This window comes from Phoenix dactylifera, chromosome 8 (genome assembly GCF_009389715.1).
Source record: "Phoenix dactylifera cultivar Barhee BC4 chromosome 8, palm_55x_up_171113_PBpolish2nd_filt_p, whole genome shotgun sequence".
In the NCBI taxonomy this organism is placed as follows: Eukaryota; Viridiplantae; Streptophyta; class Magnoliopsida; order Arecales; family Arecaceae; genus Phoenix; species Phoenix dactylifera.
This window is the reverse complement of record NC_052399.1, coordinates 29,714,102-29,739,270: the sequence shown is the minus strand read 5'-3', so window position 1 is coordinate 29,739,270 and position 25,169 is coordinate 29,714,102. Positions and strand designations below refer to the sequence as shown.

Genomic DNA, 25,169 nt, shown 5'->3' with positions numbered 1-25,169 from the left:
TTAAAGGAGCAATTTGATCAGGATCAATTTTGTTACTGAATTAAAAGATTAATTTTTAGTAAATTTAATTGAATAAATATATTCCTTGCATGTTGTTAGGATCTTTTACACATCCTTAAAATTTGACCTGTCAGTATCTTACATATGCAACTTACTTTGTAATGTTCAAAACTTATTCTGAATTTCCGGTTGACAGCTTTCTCATACCTAAATTCTAGTTAATCTAATCTTCCATTTTTAAATCAACATTACGACTGAAACTTTATACGACAGCATAGCACATCTTTCAAAACTATGGCCACGACTGATAAAAACTCTTAATAGTGAAATTAAGAATGACGTTGTTGTGATTTATTGAACCATAAAGGAGGGCTGCCGACATATTATATTCACAGCCAGTACAACTGCGATAAATAAACTGAATCTGAAAATTTAAAAGATTATAACTCTAAATATTCTTTTCATACTGTTAAAATTTGCATCTTTATCTCAGATATTTTTTTACGAGTCTTCATTTGCATTTGAAATTCTATTCAACTTTATTAGGATTAGTTAACATTTGCCATTACTTCTCTTGTTTAACGATGTTTGTTTTACGTGTCAAGAAATCCGAGGGGTCGTACAGTTCCACATACATCCATCTGGACCCAATCCGACTGATTCAAGCATAGGATCTGAACGAACACTTGGAGACGATCCCCTCAAGGAACCGAGTCCATACACTGCAAAGAACGAAGCTTCTTCAACATAGTTGGTCTTTCTCGTCTCAATAGTTACTCGATATCCTCCTCACAAACAGCTTCCATACCTCCCATATGAGCGGATATGTCAACCTTCGCATGTTCTCCTGGACAAAAAAGACATCAAAAAGGCTGCTCTCTCGGATTAATAGACGTCCGATCCACAAGTTTGCATGCAAATGGCAGCCCCGTCCTATTCTCTTGACAAAGATTTTGAAACTCTGTAACCTGCCAAGTGTAATGAGAAATTTTCTTTCAATTAAAACTAGAACGAGCAAAAGCCACTCTTCTGTCAAGAAAAGCACCTCCGAACTCCAGTTTCCTTCACGATTTTCAAACCTGCGTTTCGCCGCATCCGTATTGTATCATCTACAGAGCCAGGATGCATGCGGTGAGGTGCAGAACTTCCTGCAAAATCCTAATACCGCGCCCTCAGCCCAAAGTATCACCTGTTAAACCTCAATATTCCACCATGGAATCCATTCCTGCACCTAGAATCCGGTGCTGCATCAACTGAAGGAATCAGTAATTATACAACTGAAACAACGTAACGGCACCAAGCACGAGGTGATTCAATGCAGTATCATGGAAAACTATCATCGCAATATTAGAGCAAAGGCAAACACAAGGCACCATTTAGACAAGATTGCTGACAAGGAAGAAGCCAGGAGAGGCCATCTAGATTAATTACCAACTCTTTTAAGTTTTCTGCAGAACAGAGAGTAGGAAGCCCAACCGTATAAAAACCACCAACATTCTGACACCACCATCTTGGCCACCAACACCCACGGATCCAAAATGTTACGGACAAGGAGCAACCAAGGCAAAGGAAAAAAATTAACTACTAATTCCTCTTGTGCTTTTCCCTGGGGCTAATGGACGAATTTGAGCTGACCGCACCTTCAAGATCTGTCAAGGAAAACGATCTCATTGGGAAAGATGACTTTTCTGGTGGGGAAATATCAAATGGGGCTGAAGCAACTGAGGCAGCAGCTCTGCTATGTGGATAACGGGGAGGGAGAAGCCGGGATGGGTCATGATCCTCTTCACCGTTATTGCTATTGCTCTCAGAGCAGCTCATTGACATGGTGGAGGCCGATGTGCACCGGCTGGAAATGGCAGGTCTTTTGGAAATGCCACCTTCCATGCTTCTGAGCTCGTTACTTTGAGACCTCTCGTACATAATGTTGAAGGCGAGCAGATTCTTGCGCTTGCGGTTGTAAGGATTCTCTGGCTTGGCAAGGACCTTGGCAGAGGAATATGAGGACACATCTGCCAGGTTTGTGAAAGATTTGGACTTGCCACAGTAGAATTTAGAGATGCCATGCCTGCCAAAGAGAAAAAAAAGCATGTGGTTAATAAAGAACAAGGCTATAACATGATTTGACCAATTGATTATGCAACATAGCAACACTAGCTATTATACACGATCAGATAAGAACTCACAGACCCACACATATTCAGTTGATTGGTCACCTTTTATCGGGCCGTAACCTCAAACTACACTGAATATCACATATCATCTGTGCAACAAAATTTTGAAACTCACTAAATCAAGTTATGCACAGCTCAATGCATTAGAGACAATGAAGGATCAAATATCTCTTGTTTTGGCTTATTACCATAGAAAACAACAAGGCATTAAAGTAGCAAGACTGCAAGGTGACCTAAAAGGATACATACAGGCCTACAGGGTGAGAAAATTGACTGTGCTTTAGGTAGCATCCACATGAAACAATACATGCTCCATCTAATCATCTGATATGGCAGTTCTCAGCAGCAACCTGCTTTCTAGTTTCTGCATTACAGATATCTCGATGTCGAATTAGGTTGTGAGGTGATAGGGCAGCAGCACAATCACAGGCAAATTTGAGGAGCAGTCATGCTGATGAGATGAGTGGAATGCGACATGGCAGAAGCCTTGCTGCCCTGTGGGCTGTGAATCACTGCTTTGTATTTAATAAAAATACGACAAAACATGCCAGTTTAACATCAGATAACCTAATCCACGTCTCGCATTGGTTTCCAGCAAAGAATCTGACACCTGAGTTCTTTGCGGAAAACCGCTCGTTAGTCTATACCAAAAAGTCTCTTGGTCATGAACTTTGGTCACTAGCAAATAAGTCTGTCAGGTAATAGAACAGAACATCATCATATGCATGTTACATATATCTCGTGTTAGTATGATGATGGAATGTCAGATAGTGGCTTAATGAACTAATTTCTCTGAATTAGCAGCACCATCTCATGTGACTCACCGTGTGGCAACCATTTAATAGGAAGTAGAAACATGACAGCCAACTAATTTATAATCGAGGAACCAACCCATCTCCAAAATTCCAATTAAGGAAGTATTTTTCTAAGCAATCTCTAAGATATATTCTCCAACAATGCACATGGAAGTTGTATTCATCTAGGATTTGGCAAAAGCACACCATCACAAACAATCTAAACCATGCATCCACAAGCATCTCCTAAATTAAAGCCAGAAATTGCAGTAAAAGAAATCAACTGTCAGCTGCTAACAATTGCATCCCCGTGACAAGATGCAGGAGCAGAGTATGCAAGGCCAGGCACACTAATGAATCCAAAACGGAGAATGACATCTCAATGGGTTTCTGTGTATTCCTATATTTTCTCACCCAAAAAGGCATTATAGTTGATAAGAACTCATCAATAGCTTAGCTTCTCTTCTTTTTAAACTTATTTTCCTTTACTTTCTGACGATTACCTGAGCTAATGTGTATATGTATATATGTATGTATGAATTCAGATAATAGTAAGAAAGTAAAGGAAAAGAAAATAAAATGAAAAGAAGATGAGATGTTGATGATTTCTTATCAACTAGAATGCCCTTCTGCATGAGAAATTATAGGAATATACAGAAACCCATTGAGACTTAATTCTCCGTTTATGGTTTATGTAATTAATTGACTAGCGTCCTTCCTAAACTAGTGTCCAAAATTGACTAATTTGTGACCAAAATATTGAATTAATTCACTTAGAAACAAGCGTCCTTCCGAAATTAAAAGAATCATGCTGACATTAAGTTTTTTAGAGTTCTGATGCTCTAGACTGCTCTAGATATACGATGTCTACCAAGATCAACCATATTCAAGACTCTGTTGTCCAACTTTGCAGCAAAAAAGCTTTTTCCACAGCTATCAAATGATTCAAATTTAAAAGAAAAGTTGTTCTCAACAGTACTTTGAGCAAAGAGACCAAAATTATCAGAAACTTCAAGGATGGAACGCACAAAGAATCAAGAATATAACGAATTTTCAAACAACTTGCAAAACCTCCTCCTCGAAAATTTATTTAATTGCATGTCTTGAGAAGGAAAAAAAAATTCCATAAAGTACCACAAGCACAGCAGCAAAATTAAGAGCAGATTAAAAGTAGTCAAAAAATTTAAAAATAGCGACACATTCACAAAGAATCAAGACCGTAACCAATCTTTATACTATTTGTAAAGATTTCAAAAAGCATCATTTTCTTGATAATTACTTTAAAACCTTTTATTATTTGTCACATTACTCATGAATTTTTAAAGAAATTACAACCCCAATTCAAGAAAAAAAAAAAAAAACTAGTAATGGGAAAAAGAACCAAAATATCTCAAGAAAACCCAGAGATCAAGAATATAACGAATTTTCAAACTGCTTGCAAAACCTCCTCCTTGAAAATATATTTAATCGCATGTCTTGAGAAGAAAAAAAAAATATTGCACAAAGTACCACAAGCACAGCAGCAAAATTAAGAGCAGATTAAAAGTAGTCAAAAAATTAAAAAATAGCGACACATTCACAAAGAATCAAGACCGTAACCAATCTTTAGACTATTTGTAAAGATTTCAAAAAGCATCATTTTCTTGATAATTAGTTTAAAACCTTTTTTTTATCACATTACTCATGAATTTTTAAAGAAATTACAACCCCAATTCAAGAAAAAAAAGGGAACTAGTAATGAGAAAAAGAACCAAAATATCTCAAGAAAACCCAGAGTTCAAGAATATCACGAATTTTCAAACTGCTTGCAAAACCTCCTCCTTGAAAATTTATTTAATCGCATGTCTTGAGGAGAAGAAAAAAAATATTGCACAAAGTACCACAAGCACAGCAGCAAAATTAAGAGTAGATTAAAAGTCAAAAAATTAAAAAATAGCGACACATTCACAAAGAATCAAGACCGTAACCAATCTTTAGACTATTTGTAAAGATTTCAAAAGGCATCATTTTCTTGATAATTAGTTTAAAACCCTTTATTTTTTATCACATTACTCATGAATTTTTTTAAAGAAATTACAACCCCAATTCAAGAACCAAAAAAAAAAAAAACAAACAAATTGAACTAGTAATTGCACAAAGAACCAAAATATCCCAAGAAACCCAGAGATCAAGAATATAACGAATTTTCAAACAACTTGCAAAACCTCCTCCTTGAAAATTTATTTAATCGCATGTCTTGAGAAGAAGAAAATTTTTTTTTTGCACAAAGTACCACAAGCACAGCAGCAAAATTAAGAGCAGATTAAAAGAAGTCAAAAAATTAAAAACTAGCGATACATTCACAAAGAATCAAGACCGTACCCAATCTTTAGACTATTTCCAAAGATTACAAAAAGAATCCTTTTCTTGATAATTACTTTACACCCTTTTATTTTTTATCACATTACTCATGAATTTTCGAAAGAAATTACAACCCCAATTCAAGAACCAAAAAAAAAAAAAATTGAACTAGTAATGGGAAAAAGAACCAAAATATCCCAAGAAAACCCAGAGATCAAGCGGAGATACCTGATCGGAAGCGACTCCTCCAGCGCATCCATGGTCTCCATCGGCCCCTTATACCTGCTCTGCACCTCCGTCTCCCCGGACTCCTCCCCGTCCGACCCCGAACCCCCCGCCGATCCCTCACTATTCCGCCCGATCGACGAGCTGCACGACAACTCCCCCCCCTTCCCATCCTCCATCCCCCTCCCCCCCGCCTCCTCCTCCTCCTCCTCCCCCTCCTCCTCCCGCCGATCGATCCGCCGCCCCTCCCGCGCCTCGTAGATCGGGAAGCACGGGATCCCCCCGCCGAACCCCGACCCCCCCATCCCGTTCCTCCTCTCCAGCGCGATCGACATCCCTCCGTTCGCCAAAAGAATCCCGGCGAGCGCCTACAACTTAATCATACACCCCACCCCGATCCACCCACCGAACGGACGGCCCAAGAACGATTCCCCTCGGCGACACCAAACAAGCAAGAGCTCTCACACCCGAGAGAGCAGTTACATGACGATAGGACTCATTTATGGACTCCAATTTATTATTTTAAAATCCTCCATTAAATATCATAATTAACAGCTGTTACTTCCTAAATGAATAAATTCGACACAGATATTATTATAAGTAAAGGGTTAGGAGCCGGGGATTTTATCGCCTTATCAGGTTTCAGGCTTCTCTAGAAAGATTTCTTTTTTTTTTTTAATTTTCTACTATTTATAGTATCGGATAGAGTTGGTCCACAGCTCTATATTATCTAACTTATTTTATAATTGCATTATTTAAATAGTTAATTTCGGGCTAGCTGCCCGAATCAACTGCCCGTTCCGCTGATGATGCCACGTGTACCGCCGCACTGGCACTGAAGCGAGGCTTATCTGAAGTTGTACGGGTAGGGCCTGGGAAGGCTCATAGGAACATCTATGCGGGTGTCAGATTTGGTCACTTCTCTCGCGACTTCGGATAAGATACCGTGTACCACGACCACCTCGCCGCCACGTGGACGGTTCGATGGGTAGGAAGATTTTTTCATTTAAAAAAGAAAAAAAAAGCTTGCGGGGGCGGTTGGAGGGATCGTTATTTTTAATCGGACGGCTGCCGGATTTGGGACCGCTTGGGGAGAAATGAATGGTGTCTGATCGTCGTTTTGTGCGATCGTGACGGCTCTTTCGGTGATGGGGGTATATGGATTGGATAGTGGATAAGGGTGTTTCGTAGGAGAGGGGAATATCCTATGGAAGGTTCCTTCCTCGCATGCATGCATGCATACCGTATTTAATTCCAACGGAGTAATTAATGGTATTGTGGGGTGATTGGTTATGGAACGCAACGTGGATGCCATGTTAACCACATGAAAAATCTATCCATCTACTAAACTTTTAGCTAAGGTTTATATAAGATATTTTTCAAACCATCCTAGCCCGTGACTAGGATTGAAAGAATCGATACATCTTAACTAAGATTTTCTCGACAAAATTTAAAACAATGAGAGAATTATCTCAAAATCTTGGCTCTAATATATGACAGTCTAATTAAATAATTCGGTGAGAGGCGAGTTAAACTCCTTTTTCTTCCCAATGATTTTAATATATAGTAAGAAAAAAACTGTTTAGCATAGTATAGCAAAGATTAAAAGAAATCCTGGTCATATTGGAAATATTGACGCTTTAATTACATATATTATCATAAGAACCTTGCTTTTAAGACCTTTGATTGGGAAATCACACAAAATTTTGATGCACGTATTGCTTCATTGAAACAATTTGAAGATCTTAGAGGAACTTAATACATTTTGGTAGAAGAGATTTTCCAACCACTTCGCTAATTATAAGTTAGTTAATGCCAGGATGTTGCAAAACTCTAATCTAGAATCTAATTGCTTATCCAAAGATAATTGAGCCAAAATTTATTTAGATATTTGTATAACAAAAATTTAATAACAAGAATCATAGATTATAGATGCAAACATCCTGTGATGGTCACTTGATATGATAAGGCCATGCTGTGTTCTTAAATTTCAACAACACTTTCCATCAATGATTGGATATGATGCTGAAAATTTTGTTTTTAATTTACATCAAGCAAATAGTACATTTTAGGCAAAAGATGACAATGAGATGTAGGATTAAAATTTATAGAGAGGATAACGATGTTTGCACCCTACCCTATGGATGAAGGATGCCTGAACTTTGATTCAATGACAGCTGACAAATGAGCATACATTCAAATACTCATAAAGGTGTTCAAACGGCTAAACATGAAGTTTATGTTAAATTTGCATTTGGAATTTAGGTTGATTTAGTTTCTAGGTAAGATCTATAAAGATTACCCTGCTATTTCCTGCATAAACTTTTCCTAATAAATGTTTAACATGCTCAACTATTAGCTGCTCGATTGCACTTATATTTTCAACATGGTAAGCAAATCTCTTGGATATCTTGTTCTAGTAATTATATGTGTCTGCAGCATCTTTTCCTTCTTATTTGTTTGTATTACAGATCCTTGATCCCTTACATCTTTTAAAAGTTATATGTTTCCTTGACAATGAATTCTATACTAATCAATAAAGGATTATTATTGTTGAATTAAGAACAAATCCTAAAGATACTTGTTGACAATAATTACATTAGAGTTAATGCAATTAGGTGGAAATTTTGGATTCTAAAAAGATTGAAAAGATATTGGCTTATCATTACTGGCTGGATAGGAATGCCCGGGTTTTTGAGAGTAAAGGCTCTCACCCGAGGGCAGTAGTGGACAGAGCTCTACTGCATGCTGCGGAGTTTCTCAGGATCATGGAGGTTTTGCTTATTGGGCTAGTTAGAAAAATCTGGAGTACTTATTCTGCTACTACAGCGCCTAGATCTGTTCTTGTATCCTAAGTGCCTTCACCTCTCGGCTTTCTTAAGGTAAACTTCGACGACAGTGTGGGCGAGGGAGGGAGCTACAGAGGTGTCCGTGGTGTGTGCCGAGCTCCACGCAGCATGGGAGGGTGTCATCTATGTGCGACGAGTGCTAGGTGCGAACTACATCCTCTTGGAGGGAGACTCGGTTACAGTCATTGAGTGGGTGCGAGGTCGAAGATGTGCAACTAAGGAGCGACCGCTGCTTCACGAGATCTACTGCCTATTGGGGGGTGTTGCTTCTACCAGGACACACATGTTTACCAGGAGGCAAATGGTGCTACTGATTGGGTTGTCTTCTTTACTGCTCATCACTTAAAAGACTTCACTTAGGTGGACTGCGAGTCTGTGTCGGAGCTTTTTTGTAGCCTTTTATTTTTTGATCTTATTGGCTGCATTCATATCCATCGGATGTGAGTCGTCGTTGTATCAAAAAAAAAAAATAACAATCACAGATGTCACCTTGAAATAGATCCAGAAAAAACAAAAATAAGCTAATTTTGTAGGCTTTATGAAACAATAAACAGGAATGGTCAAATCTTGGACCGAGGTTCACAAACATGAGCAAAATCAGGCATATTCTAGGTTAGCATTTGTCATCACTAAATTACTTTGTTTATGGGTATTTACTGTATATCTCACAATTTGACTAGGTTGATATCTACATTATTGTCGTTTGTGCAGATCTTTTATGCAGAATATGTTTGGCTGGTTGGGAATGGTTTAGAAAAATTGAAATTTTTGAAAATATTAATTACATAGTGTTTGCATGGTGAGAAAACTAAATTAATATAAAAAAATGAGTTTCTCAAATTTAACTAATTAAAATTTTTTCTTTTCTCAAGCCTAAACCCAACAAGAATACAACTCCCGTTTATTTTCTTCTTTGTTGGTGATACATAAATATGTCTCCCCAGCAGCATGAAGATATGATCATGCAAAACTTTACTAGCCTTCGGAAGAACAATATTTAGCAAGTGAACCATGGATGAGAGGTAAGTTGGCAGGACTAGTATAGGTTGCTATTATTTTCCCATTCCATTTTTTTTCTTTAAAAAAAAATTGTGGTTTAGGGGTATATCTTCCATTGCTCTAGGTATATAGGCATGAAAGATTAGTCTACTCAGAGAATTTTCTAAGGAAGCAAGAGGAACTCTTTTCCATTATACTTATTCAGGTCTATATTCCTTTGAAATGCACTGTTCAGAATTTTTTTTTAATATATAATGTCTGCAGACTTGATAGCTTCATACATAGCTATCTAGTGTGCTTCGAAATTTATTATTATTATTTTTAATACATTCGTATTAAAATTATATGAATTATTGTAAAAAAAATCATAATCTTTTAACTTATTGAAAAATAATATCAGCTTACTTGTACAATAAAGCCAGCAGACATCTTACTTTTGCACACTATACAAAGTTTACGGTGGCCAATAAATGTTATACCTAGACATGATTGCTGTACAGTATACCCGCAATGTTCCAACGAAATCCGCGGATTTAGATTCTCTTGTCTTGCGTGTGGTGGTGATGGATGGATCCTTGTGGGTCGCATGTATCTCTATCCTGGCTCGATGCGACTCATCTCTATCATGACTCGATGCCGAGTCACGCCCGACAACATCGCTCGCAGGCAGACAAAATCCAGAACCGGACAGCTGTTCGTTTTCCAAACATCCCATCCTCTTGCTTTATGGCGATTGAGACCACCTGATTTCCACCCGGACAAGCGGCGTCACCGTGAGTTGACACATCATCACCATGGTGGAATATCCTGTAGATGGAAACAGAGTTAAAGCTAAAGCGGAATACCGAATCTTCCTGTTCACACATGATTGAAAAATTAGGTGATCCAGAGTTTAACATAGAATAAGTCTCATTTACTCTGTACATATATATCCTTGCATATCCATCCATCCATCCATCCATACTTATAAACATACATACTTATATCCATACATATATAAATACGTACATACAGACATACATATGTATATGTGTATATATGTATATACATATTTTGTGAGTGAAAACTATTTTTGCCCAGAAAAAATCTTTATATGTTCTATGGGTACGTCGAGCACTTGAATTCAGGTTTCAGGTAGTTGAGTAGTTGCATCCACTTCAAAGAGCTTTCCAACTTGGAAGATTTAGAATTACATAGGAAAAAATGTTAAGTTGGATATATTATGTGACCCAAATTGATCAGATTTTAATGACTAGATGGCATACCAAAACAATTTGCTTTTAAAAATGTAGTAAATTCATGTTAGTTTTTACTTGTACCTATGCTTGAGTATAATAACAACTATTGTAGTCCAAATGGCACTATAATTTATAAGCTTCTTAACACTTATTTATTGGAGTCACTGTAAGAATGCTTGTACTATATTTTCAGTAAACCATAGAGAAACACAATAAAAAGGATAATGATGCATCATACTCCTTCGTTTAAGGTAAATAGGTCCTAAATTAGTCATATTATACAGTACATGATTTATCTTTTTGAATTGATTGGCCAAGCTATCTAATTGGTCAATTTTTCTATATTAAAAATATGGAATTCCATTTGTAGGGAGGAAAGAAGGTTATTTTTAAAGAGTTCCAAAGGCCTCACCTTAATGTGGCAATAGGAACTCTTGTAAACAATAATCGGAAATGAATGGACTTGAGCCTGAACTCTACGAGGTATATGTTGAAATGGAAAAAATTTATATGAGGCTCGCTAGGTGATATAGAGAAAGGAAGATGCCACTGCGCTTATATTGCATGGCATCCTTTTATATATTGAATGCTATGCAACAAAAAAAGTATATGCACACAAAATAAGTATGAAAGAAGTAAGGATGTGAAGATGGGCATATAGTAAAATTAGAGGAAGATTAAGACATGAATATTAAAGGAGTTATAGGAGTTGTATAAGTTAAGAATAAAATAATAGGAAATTGATTAAGATAGTACATGCAAGTATAACAAAGATCCGAGGAAGCTCTAGTGAGAACATGTGTTTTAATTTGTGTTGAAGATCATAAAAGAAGGAAGAAAATACCTAACATAACATTCGTGGAGGTTGTGAGAAAAGATAGGAGAAACTTGTAATATATATGATACATGCTTCAAATAAGCTTTGTACATGTTGTTAGTATGACGATAATATTCAATTATTAAAAAAATAGCTATCACCTTTGATTAAAAATGTTGTAGAAAATTATCAAAAAATCTCACTATCAATTAAAATTGCCACTATAAAGGTATTGCTAATATCTAAAAGTGACATTAAGGCAATTTCCAAGGTGATCATTAGTGTCCAAAAAACTTCTGCTAGCATTTTGAAGTCTCATTAAAATCTTGTCATCGATCTTAAAAGTGCCAGTAATTCCATTTCCAAATGCGACGATATATAATATCTAAAAGGCTTTTAGCAACGCTTTGAATGTCACTAATGACCTTTTAGTATCATTTTAAAGTGTCGGTAATTACAGTAACCCCGTTTCCCTTTGTATTCAATGGCATATTTAATTGCCATTACAACATTTGCAGCATTAGGAAAATGGTTGTAAGTCCTAGAAAAAAATGTCGCCACAAATTCACTTTTATTGAAAGTCTGAAAATGTCACTGATTAATCAACGATCCAATTTTTTGACACTTTGTTTGATGATTGCCAAAGTGCTGCTGAAGGTATTAGTGGAATACTTTCAGGCTTTGATTGGCATTTTTAAACACTATTAAAAACAATGAAGTTAACAGTATAATATGAGGTTCACATTTTGAGTCCATGAGACTATGAGAGGTTCATATTTTGATTGTGCACTACTACTACTACTACTACTAAGATAAATATCCAATTCTAAATTCAGATGCATCCGTCTTCATAAGTTTCGTAAAGGGTCCTGCAATGAACAGAAAGTATAATATGAGGCTTCCTCTAGGAGTAGTTCGAGAGAGTGCCAGATTCTAAATATGCATTTTCTAGAGCTAACTTTGTCAGATTATGTGAAACGATGCCTCCATACTTGAATATAAAGAGGTTCTTTCCAAGCTACTATTTCTTATGGAAAGATTAGCGACTTTCTTATTTTCTTTGGGAACTAGATGAGAGGGACCTTGGTTGAACAAAGTTATATCAAGGTATGGCTTGCATTTACACCAATTCCTTTGAAAGTTTGGGGCAATTTCATTAAAGGAAAAAATATCTTTTGATTCTCAAGTTTACTTGATTTGCATATATGCACCCTCATCCTTGAGTATAAAAATTTGCAATCAGATCTTTTAAAATACTTGAATGATCTAATATGACCTTGTTGCCCATCTTTGTAGATTTTAAGAGATTACATCATGTGATTCCATATAATTAAGAACATTTTAAGACTAAAGTAGCCCTGATGTAATTTATGCTCGCCTTTCGCTCGATGACATGCTGCCTTGACCCATATGGCTAATGAACCATAAATAATCATAATATTACTAATTCGCACATACTTTGAAAATTATATGTGATGACTATGATTTGTTATAACCAAGGCTCCCAATCTCACACTACAAAAGAATGAAGAACTCCCGACGCTTTTTTTTGTCTCTACCGACGCTTATAAGCGTCGGCGAATTCCCAGCCCACGCTTCACCACGCGTGGGTCAAACGTCGGGCAGGTGGGCGTGGGTCCGGTTTTTGCCGACGCTTTCTCTTAGCGTCGGCAAAAACAGGACTTTCCCGACGCTAATGAAAGCGTCGGAAAAATACTCAACGCCGACGCTTATAAGCGTCGGCGTTAGCAACCTGTTTTTAAAAAAAACTTAAGAGGCAGAGGCGTAGAACAAGCAAAGCATAGAATCACTTCTCCCTCCCCTCGCTCTTCGCACCATCTCTCCCCCCTCTCTTCTCAACCTAGGCGCCGCTCCTCCCACCAAACCCCGATGCCTTCCCGGCCCCTCACTCCACCGCCCCCGCCGAGCCCAGCCCACCGCCGCCATCATGCCCCCTTCCTGCAAGAATCTCAATCCCATGCAGCTGGTCAGCGGTAATCCTAACACCATCAGCAGTCCCAAGGGCAAGGAGGCGGCTGCCACGACGGCGGCGGCCTCTTCTTGCCATGACGACCTCTGTAGCATCGAGCATAGCAAGGAATTGAGCGGGAATTCGCCGTTGGATGATGGTAAGACAGAGGCGGCGAATGGGCAGTGGGGGAGGGACTGGTGGTGGAAGCAGGACGGGAGTGGAGAATTGAGCAGCAGGGATTACGTTAGGGAATGGATTGGGAGCCAGATTTGCCCGTCGACCAATCCAGACTGGGATGATGCAAGGAAGAACTCCCCCGAGAATCCTTTCGACTCAAGGAATTCGAGTCAGGTAGAGAGATTGGAAGGCGGGGATGACACGCTTTTCAGGAAGCCGGAGGAGAAGCATAAGAAGGCTATCGATGGTCGAGCTAAGAGGAACAGGAAGATGAGGGAGTGGTGGAAGTACTGCATCCGGAGGAGCTCTCGAGTGCCCCTGCTTCGAAGCCCAGGCGGCGGCGGATTAAAAGAAATTAGGGGAAAACGGGTGGGGTATCCGGTGTGGGATTAAAAGAAAAACGCCGGCAGATGGTGGGGTGGGCGGATGGAGCGGCAGAAAAAAGGAGGGATCGGGGGATCGGCTGGGTGAAGAAGGAGGGACGTCCGACGACGCTTTAAAGCGTCGTCGTCTCTCAGCTCGGGGCTGGGTGAAGGACGGATCGGGGGAGTTGGGCCCTTTTGGCCTCCGACGACGCTTTAAAGCGTCGTCGTATCTTTTGGCCTCTGACGACGCTTTAAAGCGTCGTCGTCTCTAAATTTCACCCAACGCTAAAACAAAGCGTCGTCGAGTTTCGACCGCGCTCGTTTTTCGCCGACGCTTTTTGATAGCGTCGGCGGGGAAGAGTCGGGAAAACTAAAATTTTTTGTAGTGTCAGTACTAGGCTCCGTACCAACATCATGTTAATACAATATTAATATGCCTGGCACAAAGATCGATTTAGCATATTGACACTTGATATGCCCTCTAACGAGTATTGGTTCGGCACCAGTACAATACAATAATACATGATATAAGGTGATATGTATCGGTACAGTGAACCTTAAGGTATTGGTATCGTAAATGCCTGTACAGTTAATGGTCCAGTATACATCTGTACCAACATAAGGTATGCTGTTAGAGATTAGATAATAATTATACTATATCTTAGTAAAATATTTTATTAAGCCCTTGCACCATAATGGTACCTTTTCTTATAGATCAGTATAGTAAACCATGGAGTGAGGGTATATATTTAGCAATCTACTATTTCCTCCAAGAACCATATCGAAGTGAATCCATTGCATTGTTTAATACCTACCAATTCAGCTGCACACTCACGGCCGCCGTTTTCGAACATTCGAAAACAACGCGCTTTTTAACTGTGAATTCAAGTGAATCTGCTGCGTTAAATGCTTCATATCTGCCAATGCATGAACCATCTCCAACCTTCTAATTCATGAACATGGCATCAAAAAAACCACCAAAAACAAAAGCTCGCCACTAAAACCACAGATAGATATTGTTTTCCGCACCTAAAAACTTTCTAAATTTGTGACGAAGAAAGCATTTGAGAAACAACATCCAAGTGAATCCACTTCGTTAGTTAATTCTCGCCAATTCAATTAAACATACTCAAAATCTCCATTCAGACGTTTGGAAATAACACGCTTTCGGACAGTGAATCCAAGTGAATCCACACAGTGAATCCACTGTATCGCGGCAGATCTGCCAATTTATCCTACCTCGAATCTTCTAATTCATGCAGGAAGTGGGGACATGGCATCAAGAAACGACCTATAAAAAGCAAACGCAGGTTTTGAAGCTTACACCAAAAACCATAGAGGCGCTGCCTCTGGCTATAGATCCTTGATCCAAATGGCCCCATGCTGCTACCCATCAGGGGACGAACAAGCCAATGGACCAACCACCAGAGAGGATCCAATCCAAGCCCTTGGCATCACAGACCGTCCCATACCACCCAAACCTAATGATCCTTCTCCCTCGTGGAGCCTCGTAGGCATGATCCTCGCCTGAGACACCATTTCTACTCTTTGAGAACGTGATCCTACAGCCCCACAAGCTCCATTTCCCGTCTCTCTCTCACAACTTCTGCAGCCTTTGAGCCCATGGACTCCACTAAGAGAGCGGCACCTCCATGGAGAAAGGACGCCAAAGAAAGAGGGAAGAGATGCAGGAAAGGAGGTGGACTTGGAGGAGTTAAAGAGGAAGATGGCAGCTGCGGGACATGGAAGAGTCATGGAGTGCTAGTTGGATGATCTGAATGTCCAATATGTTCTGCCGTAAAGGTTCCACCTGGAGGAACAATGGTGTACCACCTGAGGCGGGTGCACCTTGAGGGGGATTCATCATAGTTATAGATTGGATCCGGGATGCGGACAGGTATAGAGATGGTCATCCTTTTATTCGTGAGACTTGTAGGCTGGCTATGGAGATGGATGAGTTTCAGGCTGTACACGTTTTCTAGAAAGGCGAACAAAGATCGCCTCCTATATTGCACGGTATTTTGGGGAGCTCCGCTGGACATCCACATTAGAGCTTCCGCCCCATTTGTATTTTTTGCTTTCTTCTGATTTGGCAAGATGTACTCACGTTAGAGCTATATGAATTGCCGTTTTCAACCAAAAAAAAAAAAAAATGGAGCTATTCTCCAACGGTTAATTATTCAAGCCATGGATCTTATCATACTAAATTCCGAATACGAATATCCCTTGAACTTGATGTCTAAGCAAGTCAAATGTGGCAAGCAAAATCGTTGGGCTTCTTTCTCCTTCATAATGACGTTTTTTCTTATTTTAGCTTAAGGGACAATAAAGAGGAAAGGAGGAAAAAAAGAAGAAAAGAAAAAAAAAATTAAGATCCAATTGATGCTCTTTTTTTTCATATTTTTTGGAAAAATGTAAAATCTGATGTAAAAAATATATTTAGCTACTCTATTTCTATATATATATTTTAAACAGCTTCCATTATTTCTAAAAAAAATAAAAATAAAAATATTTGACACACATTAAAAAAATGGAAGTTGACCCCTCTCCTCCCATCGCTTTTCTTTTGCTCTCCCTCAACCTTGTTGCCCCCATTCAACTGCCCTAACTCTCCAAACTCAATTATCTGCCTCTCCTTCCGACAACATGCCTCTTTCTTGTTTGCAGCTGCTGCATCGCAGCCCCTATCCCCCTCGCTCTCCATTTACCACTCCCTTGACTGCATCTCCGACCAATATCGAGCCCCTTCCTCTCTACCTCTCCCTCATTTCCGATCACGTTGCCAGCACTTATTTTTTTTCAAAAAAAAAAACCAAATATATTATTTGTTATAAAAAATCTAGAAAAAATATTAAAATAGAATTTCTATTTCTAAACTTTTTTAAGAAAAGTGATAGCAATGCCAAACGCAGCCTAATGCTCCCATCAATTCAAACATAAACATTATAAAGAATCATGATTTTAGTATCGCGGGTATTTTTATGACTAAGTTATACCTCGTGATCTTTTAGAAGCCTAGCCATTCGATTGCGTATCAAAGAAATTAAGTTTGCCTATGCATATATGTGGGATCTATTTTTTATCCAATCTGCTCAGAAGAATAATCATGTTTAAAGAAAGTATGCTTATAGGCAAAATGTTATGGAGGTCCCTGTGTTTGGATGTATCCGTATTTAAATGGCGCACCTATAAAGCTTGTAAAATTTTATCATGGTCCCTCAACTGCTTCATACACACACATACACATATATAAATATAATAAAATCATTTTTATATTGTATTATAAAATGAAGAGGAATGTATCAAATAGATATCATCTTTCAAATTGAATGAACGAAAATACTCTAAATTTTTAGGAAAATATAATCTGAAAATCATGTTATTACTGACATTTTCAGTAAATATCTAAAGATATGCTATATTTTTATCTTTCTATTCCGTTATTAGTGGGATGCCCCTACTAAGTACTCTCTCTCTCTCTCTCCAATATCAAATATAGAAATTCTTGGAAATACATTAATTCTCTCCGTCCATCTTTCTCCCTAATTTTGATTTTGTGCATCTAATTTGTTATTTTTATTTTATATCTCTACATTGTTAGTATATAATTTCTTATTGTTACATTTTAAATTTCTTTATTATTATTTTTGAATGTGCATTACATATATCCAGATTGCTAGTAGAAAATAAATGAATGTATAAACTAATAACCATTTTTCTGAGTAATTAAAAATATGACATACATTTCAAGATATGACATTTAGCTAAAGCAACGTCAAAGATATCTATCTCTGAAGAAGCCTATCTATCTATTATCTGTTAATTAATAAACGTATGCAGCCATGCAGCCATGCACGAACCAAACTACCAACATGAAGGAACCCAGGCGCAGGACGCTACGCATCTCTCCGGAGTTCAGAAAATAGCAACACATGAGAGGCTCCATCTTCGCATGAGCGAACCATTGGTAGCATTTGGACACTGCGTCGAGCGAGCTCAGGCGCCATGCACAGCTAGCTTGGCAAGGGGGCCGACGGCGAGGGAGTTTATGTAGGTGCAAGGCTCGAGCTTGGACGAGTCTGAACGCAGGTCTTCAAAGTTGTCGTAGCGATCAGGGCCACCAACAATGGCACCAGTGAGCTCGTTAGGATTGGGTTGGTTTTTCTGATACCAGTTTACGAAGCTCGTGCCGCAGTCGACCTTCTTCTCCGGTGAGAGCACCGGCACAGACGCACCACGGTGGTGGGCTTGCGTTGGGGATTTGTTGCCGAAGCCAACCATGTAGGACCTGCTCCTAGGGTTGCTGCCCAAGAGATAATCCATCTGCCGCAAGTCCAAACGGAGAAGCTTCAAGCATGATGATTTATATTACAATGAAGCTAGAGAGTACGTGATGGTTTCTGCATAATTTATCCATGAAAAAATAATTTTTCTTCCTGTTGGGGATTTTTTTAGCCATCTCTTGAACAGAATATTTCTAGCTAATTTACATGCATAAGATTGTTTGCTTGGTTTATATGCAGGGGAGAAAAAGTAAACCAAAACTAATATATAGGTCTTAGCATTCATCATTTCATCGGAGATCATAAATTTGAAAACCAAACGAAATGTTTTCTAATGTTTCTTATATGGATAACTTTTTGCGTTCTACGATTTTACTTCAATATACTTTTGCAGCAGAGGTTCGTACAAATCACAGTCGGTCATTAATTACCACACAGTGAAATACAGTGGGAATGCCACCTCCTAAGTTTAAACGCTTAAGAGCTCCCCAGCTCAGGGATTGATCTGTCAACTAGGAGACTGAGTCATGTCAGCTTCCAACATATTTTTCCATCCTTCTTTATCTGATAACTCGTAATTGGTAGTCGATATACATTGCATGCGTCAAGTTCTTAAGACTCACATAAGTTGGTCATTTCGATATCTTTATCTCTCTTCAAAAACTTACTGCAGTATAAGAATCATAAGCTTATTGCTACACTATGTAGCCAGAATTCATTAAACAAATTGATAAGTAACAAGTCCAACTACTACAGGAAAAGAATATAATAATCTATCAGCTTTTAGTATCTAAAAGTCCGAACTGAAAGATACAAGAGAAAAACTTTGAACTGAAAGATATAAGAGAAAAGCTTTATGTTAAGCAATGAGCAGGTTGCTAGTTTCACTAGTTCACGTTAATCATCTAAAACTTTAAGCAACAAATTTCATCATTGCAGATCCAATATTCTTGGAAGTGTATTTTTTTTTTTTTTACTCTATGAACTAAATAATATAACATCAATAGTCTTAGGAGTACTTTCAAACTTCTCTTAATTTAGATATTTTAGATTTTGACAAGAATGGAAAATTTTGATACAATGTCAAACAATGTGTACGCATTGAAGCAAGAGAAATCACCTGCTGCTTGGCAAACTCCCTTAGGCGAGTGGGGTGGATCACTTGGTTCCCGCAAGAGACTGTTTGATGGTTCTTGGCGAGAATGTCGCTGTAAATACTGAACAAGAATGCAGTGCCGGTGACATATTGTGTGTTAGCTCCATCTCGGAGATGAATCAATCCCCCTAATATGGATGATGAATGCGTAAATAACGCATAACAAGTATAAACATAAACAAACAAATTCATGCATGGTTACATGTAAGAGATCAGGAAACAATATGAATGTAAGTCTGTTAGACCTATGATGTTTTGCTTTTCCTATCCATTCCATACAATGCATTTTCTTTTGTTTCTTGTTATTTATTTATGCTCATGTTAAAAAAAAAAGTATGCTGTTGAATATATATCAAATAGATCTATACTAATTCATCAACCATTGAGCTTGAATTAATTTCGTGTAGATTATATTAAAAAATCGAACAAACCTGGAGAGATATATATTTGGTGGAATGGACTATCCGGCAGCACAGCACAAACAAAGTTGTCGGCTTGTGTCTTGAAGTTTTGGAGACCATCCTCCCCGGTTAGGTTTGACTGTGATGGAAGAGATTTTCAAATACAGATCAATACTTTATTCTTTGAGCATATACAGGAAATATAGAATGATAATATATGGTACCTTTAAACATCTTCACATGTAATATACTATTTAGCACCCAACAAGGCCTGTTTTATTGCTCTTTTCTAATGAACATTTCTTTATCTCTTATATAAAGAATAAGGGTTTAAGATGCTCACATCTGATAGAAGAATTTGGGCACCGGCATACTTTAGATCCCAACTGAACTCAGCTACACTAGCAGTGATGGCTTCCCCAGTGATATATTTCCTATAAACATCTCTTTTTGTAGCCATGAATAGCCACGAAGCTGCCCACAGCAATTCATCCTACAATGTTTTGTAGATTAAGAATAAATATAGTCGTCGTCGTCGTCATCATCGTCAGTACTATTTACACTATTGCACGTTGCACACAAGCATGTGTGCACAAGGGAGAGAGGGAGAGAGAATGAGAGACTTACATTGTAACCAGAAAAGGAGCAGTAGAATGGGCACTCCCCATCATAGGTTCCTTGGTGGTTCTTTGCAAACTCAAAGAGCTATTTGGAAATTTAGAACAAAATAAGAAAAATATTCAGTCAAAACTGTTTATGAATTTCCACAGCTTTCAAGCTATATGATTGAACTTGACTGAGTAGAGGGGAGAAAGAAAAGGTGCTTCACCTTATTTATCCGACCCAAGTATTATATTTTTTTTAGATCATACATAATAAAGATATGGTTTGAGTACCTTTTTCTCTTTTTTAAACAAAAAATAATCCCATAGAACCACCAGTTTTAAATCTCAACTTTTTAGAATCAACAGACTCATGTAAAAGTTCAAAGGAAATTAATTGCCACTATTTTGCTTGACTGATGATGCATTAACTCACTACATAAATTGAATAGATTGTTGCCCAATTAGCGAAGTTCACAAAAAAAAAAGCGCATGAAGTAGCATTCTCACCAGCTTGGCTTTGTTGAGGAGGCTACGGGCATACTTGCGGTCATTGCCTCTAAATACTATGGAAGAAGCAGCCATAGCAGCAGCTGTCTCTGCTGCAATCTCTGTCCCTGGATCATTTTCATCGATTTTGTACAGGGTCCTTGGTGTGTTCATGTTCTCAGGTCGCACCCAACATTGATGGTCCGCATTTGGGTCTCCCACCTTTGTGTGACAAAAGCAAAATTTTCAAGTTTTACTAAGAATATCTCTAGTTATTCATAAATTATTCTTTTGCCAAACTATCTGATTATTAATTGTGGAATTAAACGACACTTAGGTTTTGCGTTTTAGATATGTTTAACTATAATAAACTCTCCCTTTTGTTTCATTTTTATTCCTTGTTCTCTTCTATTTCATATTCGTAATCTTTTGTGTCTTCATGAAGAGAAGAAGTATTCAGTCTGTATTCGGAGTTATCAAAGACTTAAAAGTCCTGCTGATTTTGTTTCACAAATTCCTTTTTTGTCACTAAATCTAGTACAACTTTCAGTGATAATTTTGACAGTTTTTGCTGCAAGGCATTACATCATTTTACAAACAGATCAAAAGTCTGGCATATTTGCTTAAAGATTTTACCAAAGCTATATAAGAGGATGGAGTAATGTGCTCATTATTGACATGCATGTACCCATATCATGAGTTAGTGCACTATTCCTACAATTCTTTGGCTTCTTGAACTGGTCATCTTACCAGGTAAGTATTTATTAAATATAAACGAAGTATAGATGATGTTTCGAGTGACTACTTAATTGTTTTTATGATTGATATCTCATATCATTCTAAGTTGTAAAATATATGCTTATATATGGTGAGTTTAACTAAAAGGGGAAATTAACTGCAATTTATTACGCCTGGAGCTAGCTTCACCTGAACCCACAAGGACTTTATTACGTTCAGTTTATCTAAAACGCAAAGACTTGGATCTCACCTGAACCCACAATTTATTACGCTTGGAGCTAGCTTTAAGAAAATAATCTGTTCCCCAACGAATAGCAGCATGCACATTCTTCAACTCCCCTGTGGCTTCTAGCTCAGCCTGGTGAGCAAGAGCAGACCAAGCAAGAGTTGTGATGGTGAAGGCCATGGGTAGCCCATACTTTACATTGTCTCCTGCATCATAATACCCTCCTACAAGATCCACCTAGTTTGCAAAAGAGCAACCACATGAAGAAATCAGAATCTGAATGATCTTCAGTAATAGAAATAGCCACTAAGTTGCCAGTTTAAGGTTGGTATTTTTAAGAGTCATTTATCTTTCAAATTCTCAAATCATGAAGTCATTAGATTGATTAAGATTTAAATTCACAGATCCACGTTTTCCTCTGATGTTGATGCATGGAAAAAAGGCACATCACTCTAGCCGTATCCTTTGATCAGAACATAAATTTGAAAATGGCATATCTGATATTAGTTTACAATTCACAAAAAATAGCAAATTAGGCATTCTTTAAACATATTTTAACATTTGTATATAAAAAGGATTCAAATCTTCTTCCTTTGAAATGACTTTTATATTTTACTTTTGTTTTTCTTTTTTCCTGATGTCTGCTTCATATACAATTTTCTTCCTTTTTTTAAGAAAGTCCAGTAAGTAATACATAAAACATAGAAATATAGACAGAAAAAAAAAAGCCATGGGGCATGCTTGGTATTATTGTTTTTTTTTTCCTACAAGTTAGTGAAATAGCATGCAGAGATTGAAGTTGAAGATAATATTTGTACAAAACTTCTAGAATTTAATTATTGCTTTTATTTACACCAAGAGATATAAAGACTTCAACAATTTTTTTGTAGAAAAAAAAAATCATCATACATGTTTCTCGGTCTAGCTCATTTTGCTTATTGAAATTTCGAATTGGAAACCAAAAACAAAAGCAACACCAAATGAGCCCTACCTTTCATTTATATAATCCTATCAAACTTACTACATTTTAAATACATGAACAAATTCCAAATGCAAATATAGTTGTCCAAATTATAACATATTCGATAGCTATCCTATTGGTAAATTAATATACAAAATAGATTTATATACAAGTAAACAAGAGAATAAAATTAAAAATGAAGATAAATAGAACCTACATTAGAACGCTTCCCATCATCAAGAGCCGAGTCACCTCTCCAAGGGATCCTAGAATTGGGTGGGAGCTTCCCAGACCGCTGGGCCTCAAGGAACAACAATGACTTTGTGAGTGCTTCCTTGTAGTTGTAGCTGCCACCGGCAACCATGAGAAAGCCATTGGATATCGTCAACCATGCCCCAAAGGCGATTGCCAGAGCTTTTATGGATGATTTCATTTGTCCAAAGCCGAAGGGTGAGAAGAAATGAGAATTGGAAACGAAAGGAGAAGAAAGAACGATGTAGTGGCAATATGGTGGGGTTTGAGTTTTTTAAAAAGAGTATTAGAAGGAATAAAAATGAGGGGCTGTAAGGGCCAGTTTCCTGATTTTTCTTTATATGGGTGGAGTTGCATGGTTTCATACGTGTGGTATTTCCTCATGCATGATACCCGATTTTTAGGGGTTCAGGTGAGGGAATGGAGGGTTGGGAAGTCTGTGTTCGCAGGGAAAGGAGGTTTTTTTTGGTTAATGTTTCTAATTAAAGTTAGAACTGAAAAACATAGTTCAGGTGGATTGTGGTATTGATTAAACTCTACCAACTTGAATATTACTAAGCAGCGCTCATAGGTGCTGCTTGGAGTCCTGATCTTAAGTTATTTCTCGATCATATATGCACTAGATATGTTTAAAAAAAAGGATGGTCGTATGTATAGGATAGAAGACTAAATCTAAATGATTGATTAAACGAAAATCACCTACTCAAAAATTAAAACGGTATTTCTATCATAAGTTGTTGGGCCTAGCATGAAGTAAATGTAGGCCCATTTTAACGAGGGGGCATGTGTGGCTACAACTAGACACCCTAAAGGTGCTTGTAGACCTTGCAGTACTCCTCCATCAAGATATGGATAACTATACCACCCCACCCCCACACCAAAATATGGGGAGAGATTAAACAAAAGATTAAGTCTTAAAACATAAAAAAGTAAAGTTATTCAACATAAAAGTTAGAAAAAAGATTAAATTATTTATCTATAAATTAAATGACATAATAATATTCTTATAAAATTATAAATATCATACTATTAGTTTTAATATCATAAATAGAAATCAAAAAAATATAATATGATAATCATGAAAGCTTAAAATTCTAGCTAATAAAAAGAAACAAAATCAACAAACTAAAATAATAGATTGAAGAAAACTGTAATTAAAAATGAAAACAAATAAAAAAAAGAACAAATAGAGAAAAAAGCTGAGCCTTAGTCAAGTTGACATAGCCTCAACATCAAAATAAGATTCGTGGGTTAAAAATTGATCTAAATTAAACCCTACCCTTAAACCGAGTTGGGTATTGATCCTATCATCTTAAACCCCATTATTTTGATGGAAAAAAAAAGACATGTAGAAAACAGGCTAGCCCCACAATAGAGGATAGCCTTTCCACAAATACTTCTAATTCCCAAAACCCTGAGGGAGACGATATTTCATCCCAATTCATTACTGCCAAAAACTTTACCAACTTGGCAAGTTGATGCCTTCCCAATAGACATTATGATACAACAAAACATAGTTAGAATTTTTGAGTCAATAAGAAAGAATTTAGTTTTGGCTTAAATCAAACTTTAAAGAAGAACTGATATGATTTATATCCCACCAAGTAATGAGCTAGATGCATATAGAACTAAATGTTGGGGTCAAAGGCATTTTGATATGATCTTGGTTAAGCTAGATATAGAGTTGAGGATTAGTATACAATTCACCTTATTTGTAGAGAATTCAAAGTAAGTTTCAAGTCAATTTTTTGCTTCACAGAAATAAAACAAAGTAAGATTGGTTAGATCTAATAGCTTTATTGTAATCTTGATCCTTTTACTTAAATATTAAATCTCATTTGTATCATTGGTAATATGTGATTTTAGTGTTAAATGTTATTAGAGGTACATGGTATTAGATAGGAGAATGTCTAAGCAGTCTTTTAGTGCTTCCTTTCTAAAGGAAAATCCCTAAAATAAAACTAATAGGTATTAGTTGGATAATTAGGGTGTTGGACAACACTGACATCATAGATATTAAAACCTATCTTTTTAATTTTAAATTACTTAGTAAAATTTGAGACATTGTTATATCATTGTATCGATTTTTGATGTAATTAGTTATATACTAT

General features: G+C 37.3%; 2 protein-coding genes across 3 annotated transcripts; both read right to left on the bottom strand.

Moving 5' to 3' along the window:
* Positions 1 to 496: 496 nt before the first annotated feature.
* On the bottom strand, positions 497 to 6,010 carry LOC103704917. Of its 2 annotated transcripts, XR_003385241.2 has the most exons (3): positions 5,537 to 6,010; positions 1,046 to 2,068; positions 497 to 968 (listed from the first exon to the last, which is right to left on the bottom strand). XR_003385241.2 is itself a non-coding variant. In XM_008788428.4 (2 exons), exons 1-2 carry the CDS (start codon positions 5,866 to 5,868, stop codon positions 1,585 to 1,587), a joined length of 816 nt encoding a protein of 271 aa, XP_008786650.2. In that variant the 5' UTR covers positions 5,869 to 6,010; the 3' UTR covers positions 497 to 1,584. The 2 variants fall into 2 exon arrangements, 1 of the variants encoding a protein (XP_008786650.2); XM_008788428.4 differs by having other exon boundaries at positions 497 to 2,068.
* Positions 6,011 to 17,623: 11,613 nt separating this feature from the next.
* Positions 17,624 to 23,318, bottom strand: LOC103704971 (endoglucanase 8-like). Its single transcript, XM_008788514.4, has 8 exons — positions 23,024 to 23,318; positions 21,870 to 22,082; positions 20,903 to 21,103; positions 20,418 to 20,495; positions 20,134 to 20,283; positions 19,821 to 19,929; positions 19,354 to 19,517; positions 17,624 to 18,273 (listed from the first exon to the last, which is right to left on the bottom strand). The coding sequence occupies exons 1-8, from the start codon at positions 23,237 to 23,239 to the stop codon at positions 17,947 to 17,949; spliced, it is 1,458 nt and encodes a 485-aa protein (XP_008786736.4). The 5' UTR covers positions 23,240 to 23,318; the 3' UTR covers positions 17,624 to 17,946.
* Positions 23,319 to 25,169: the final 1,851 nt, after the last annotated feature.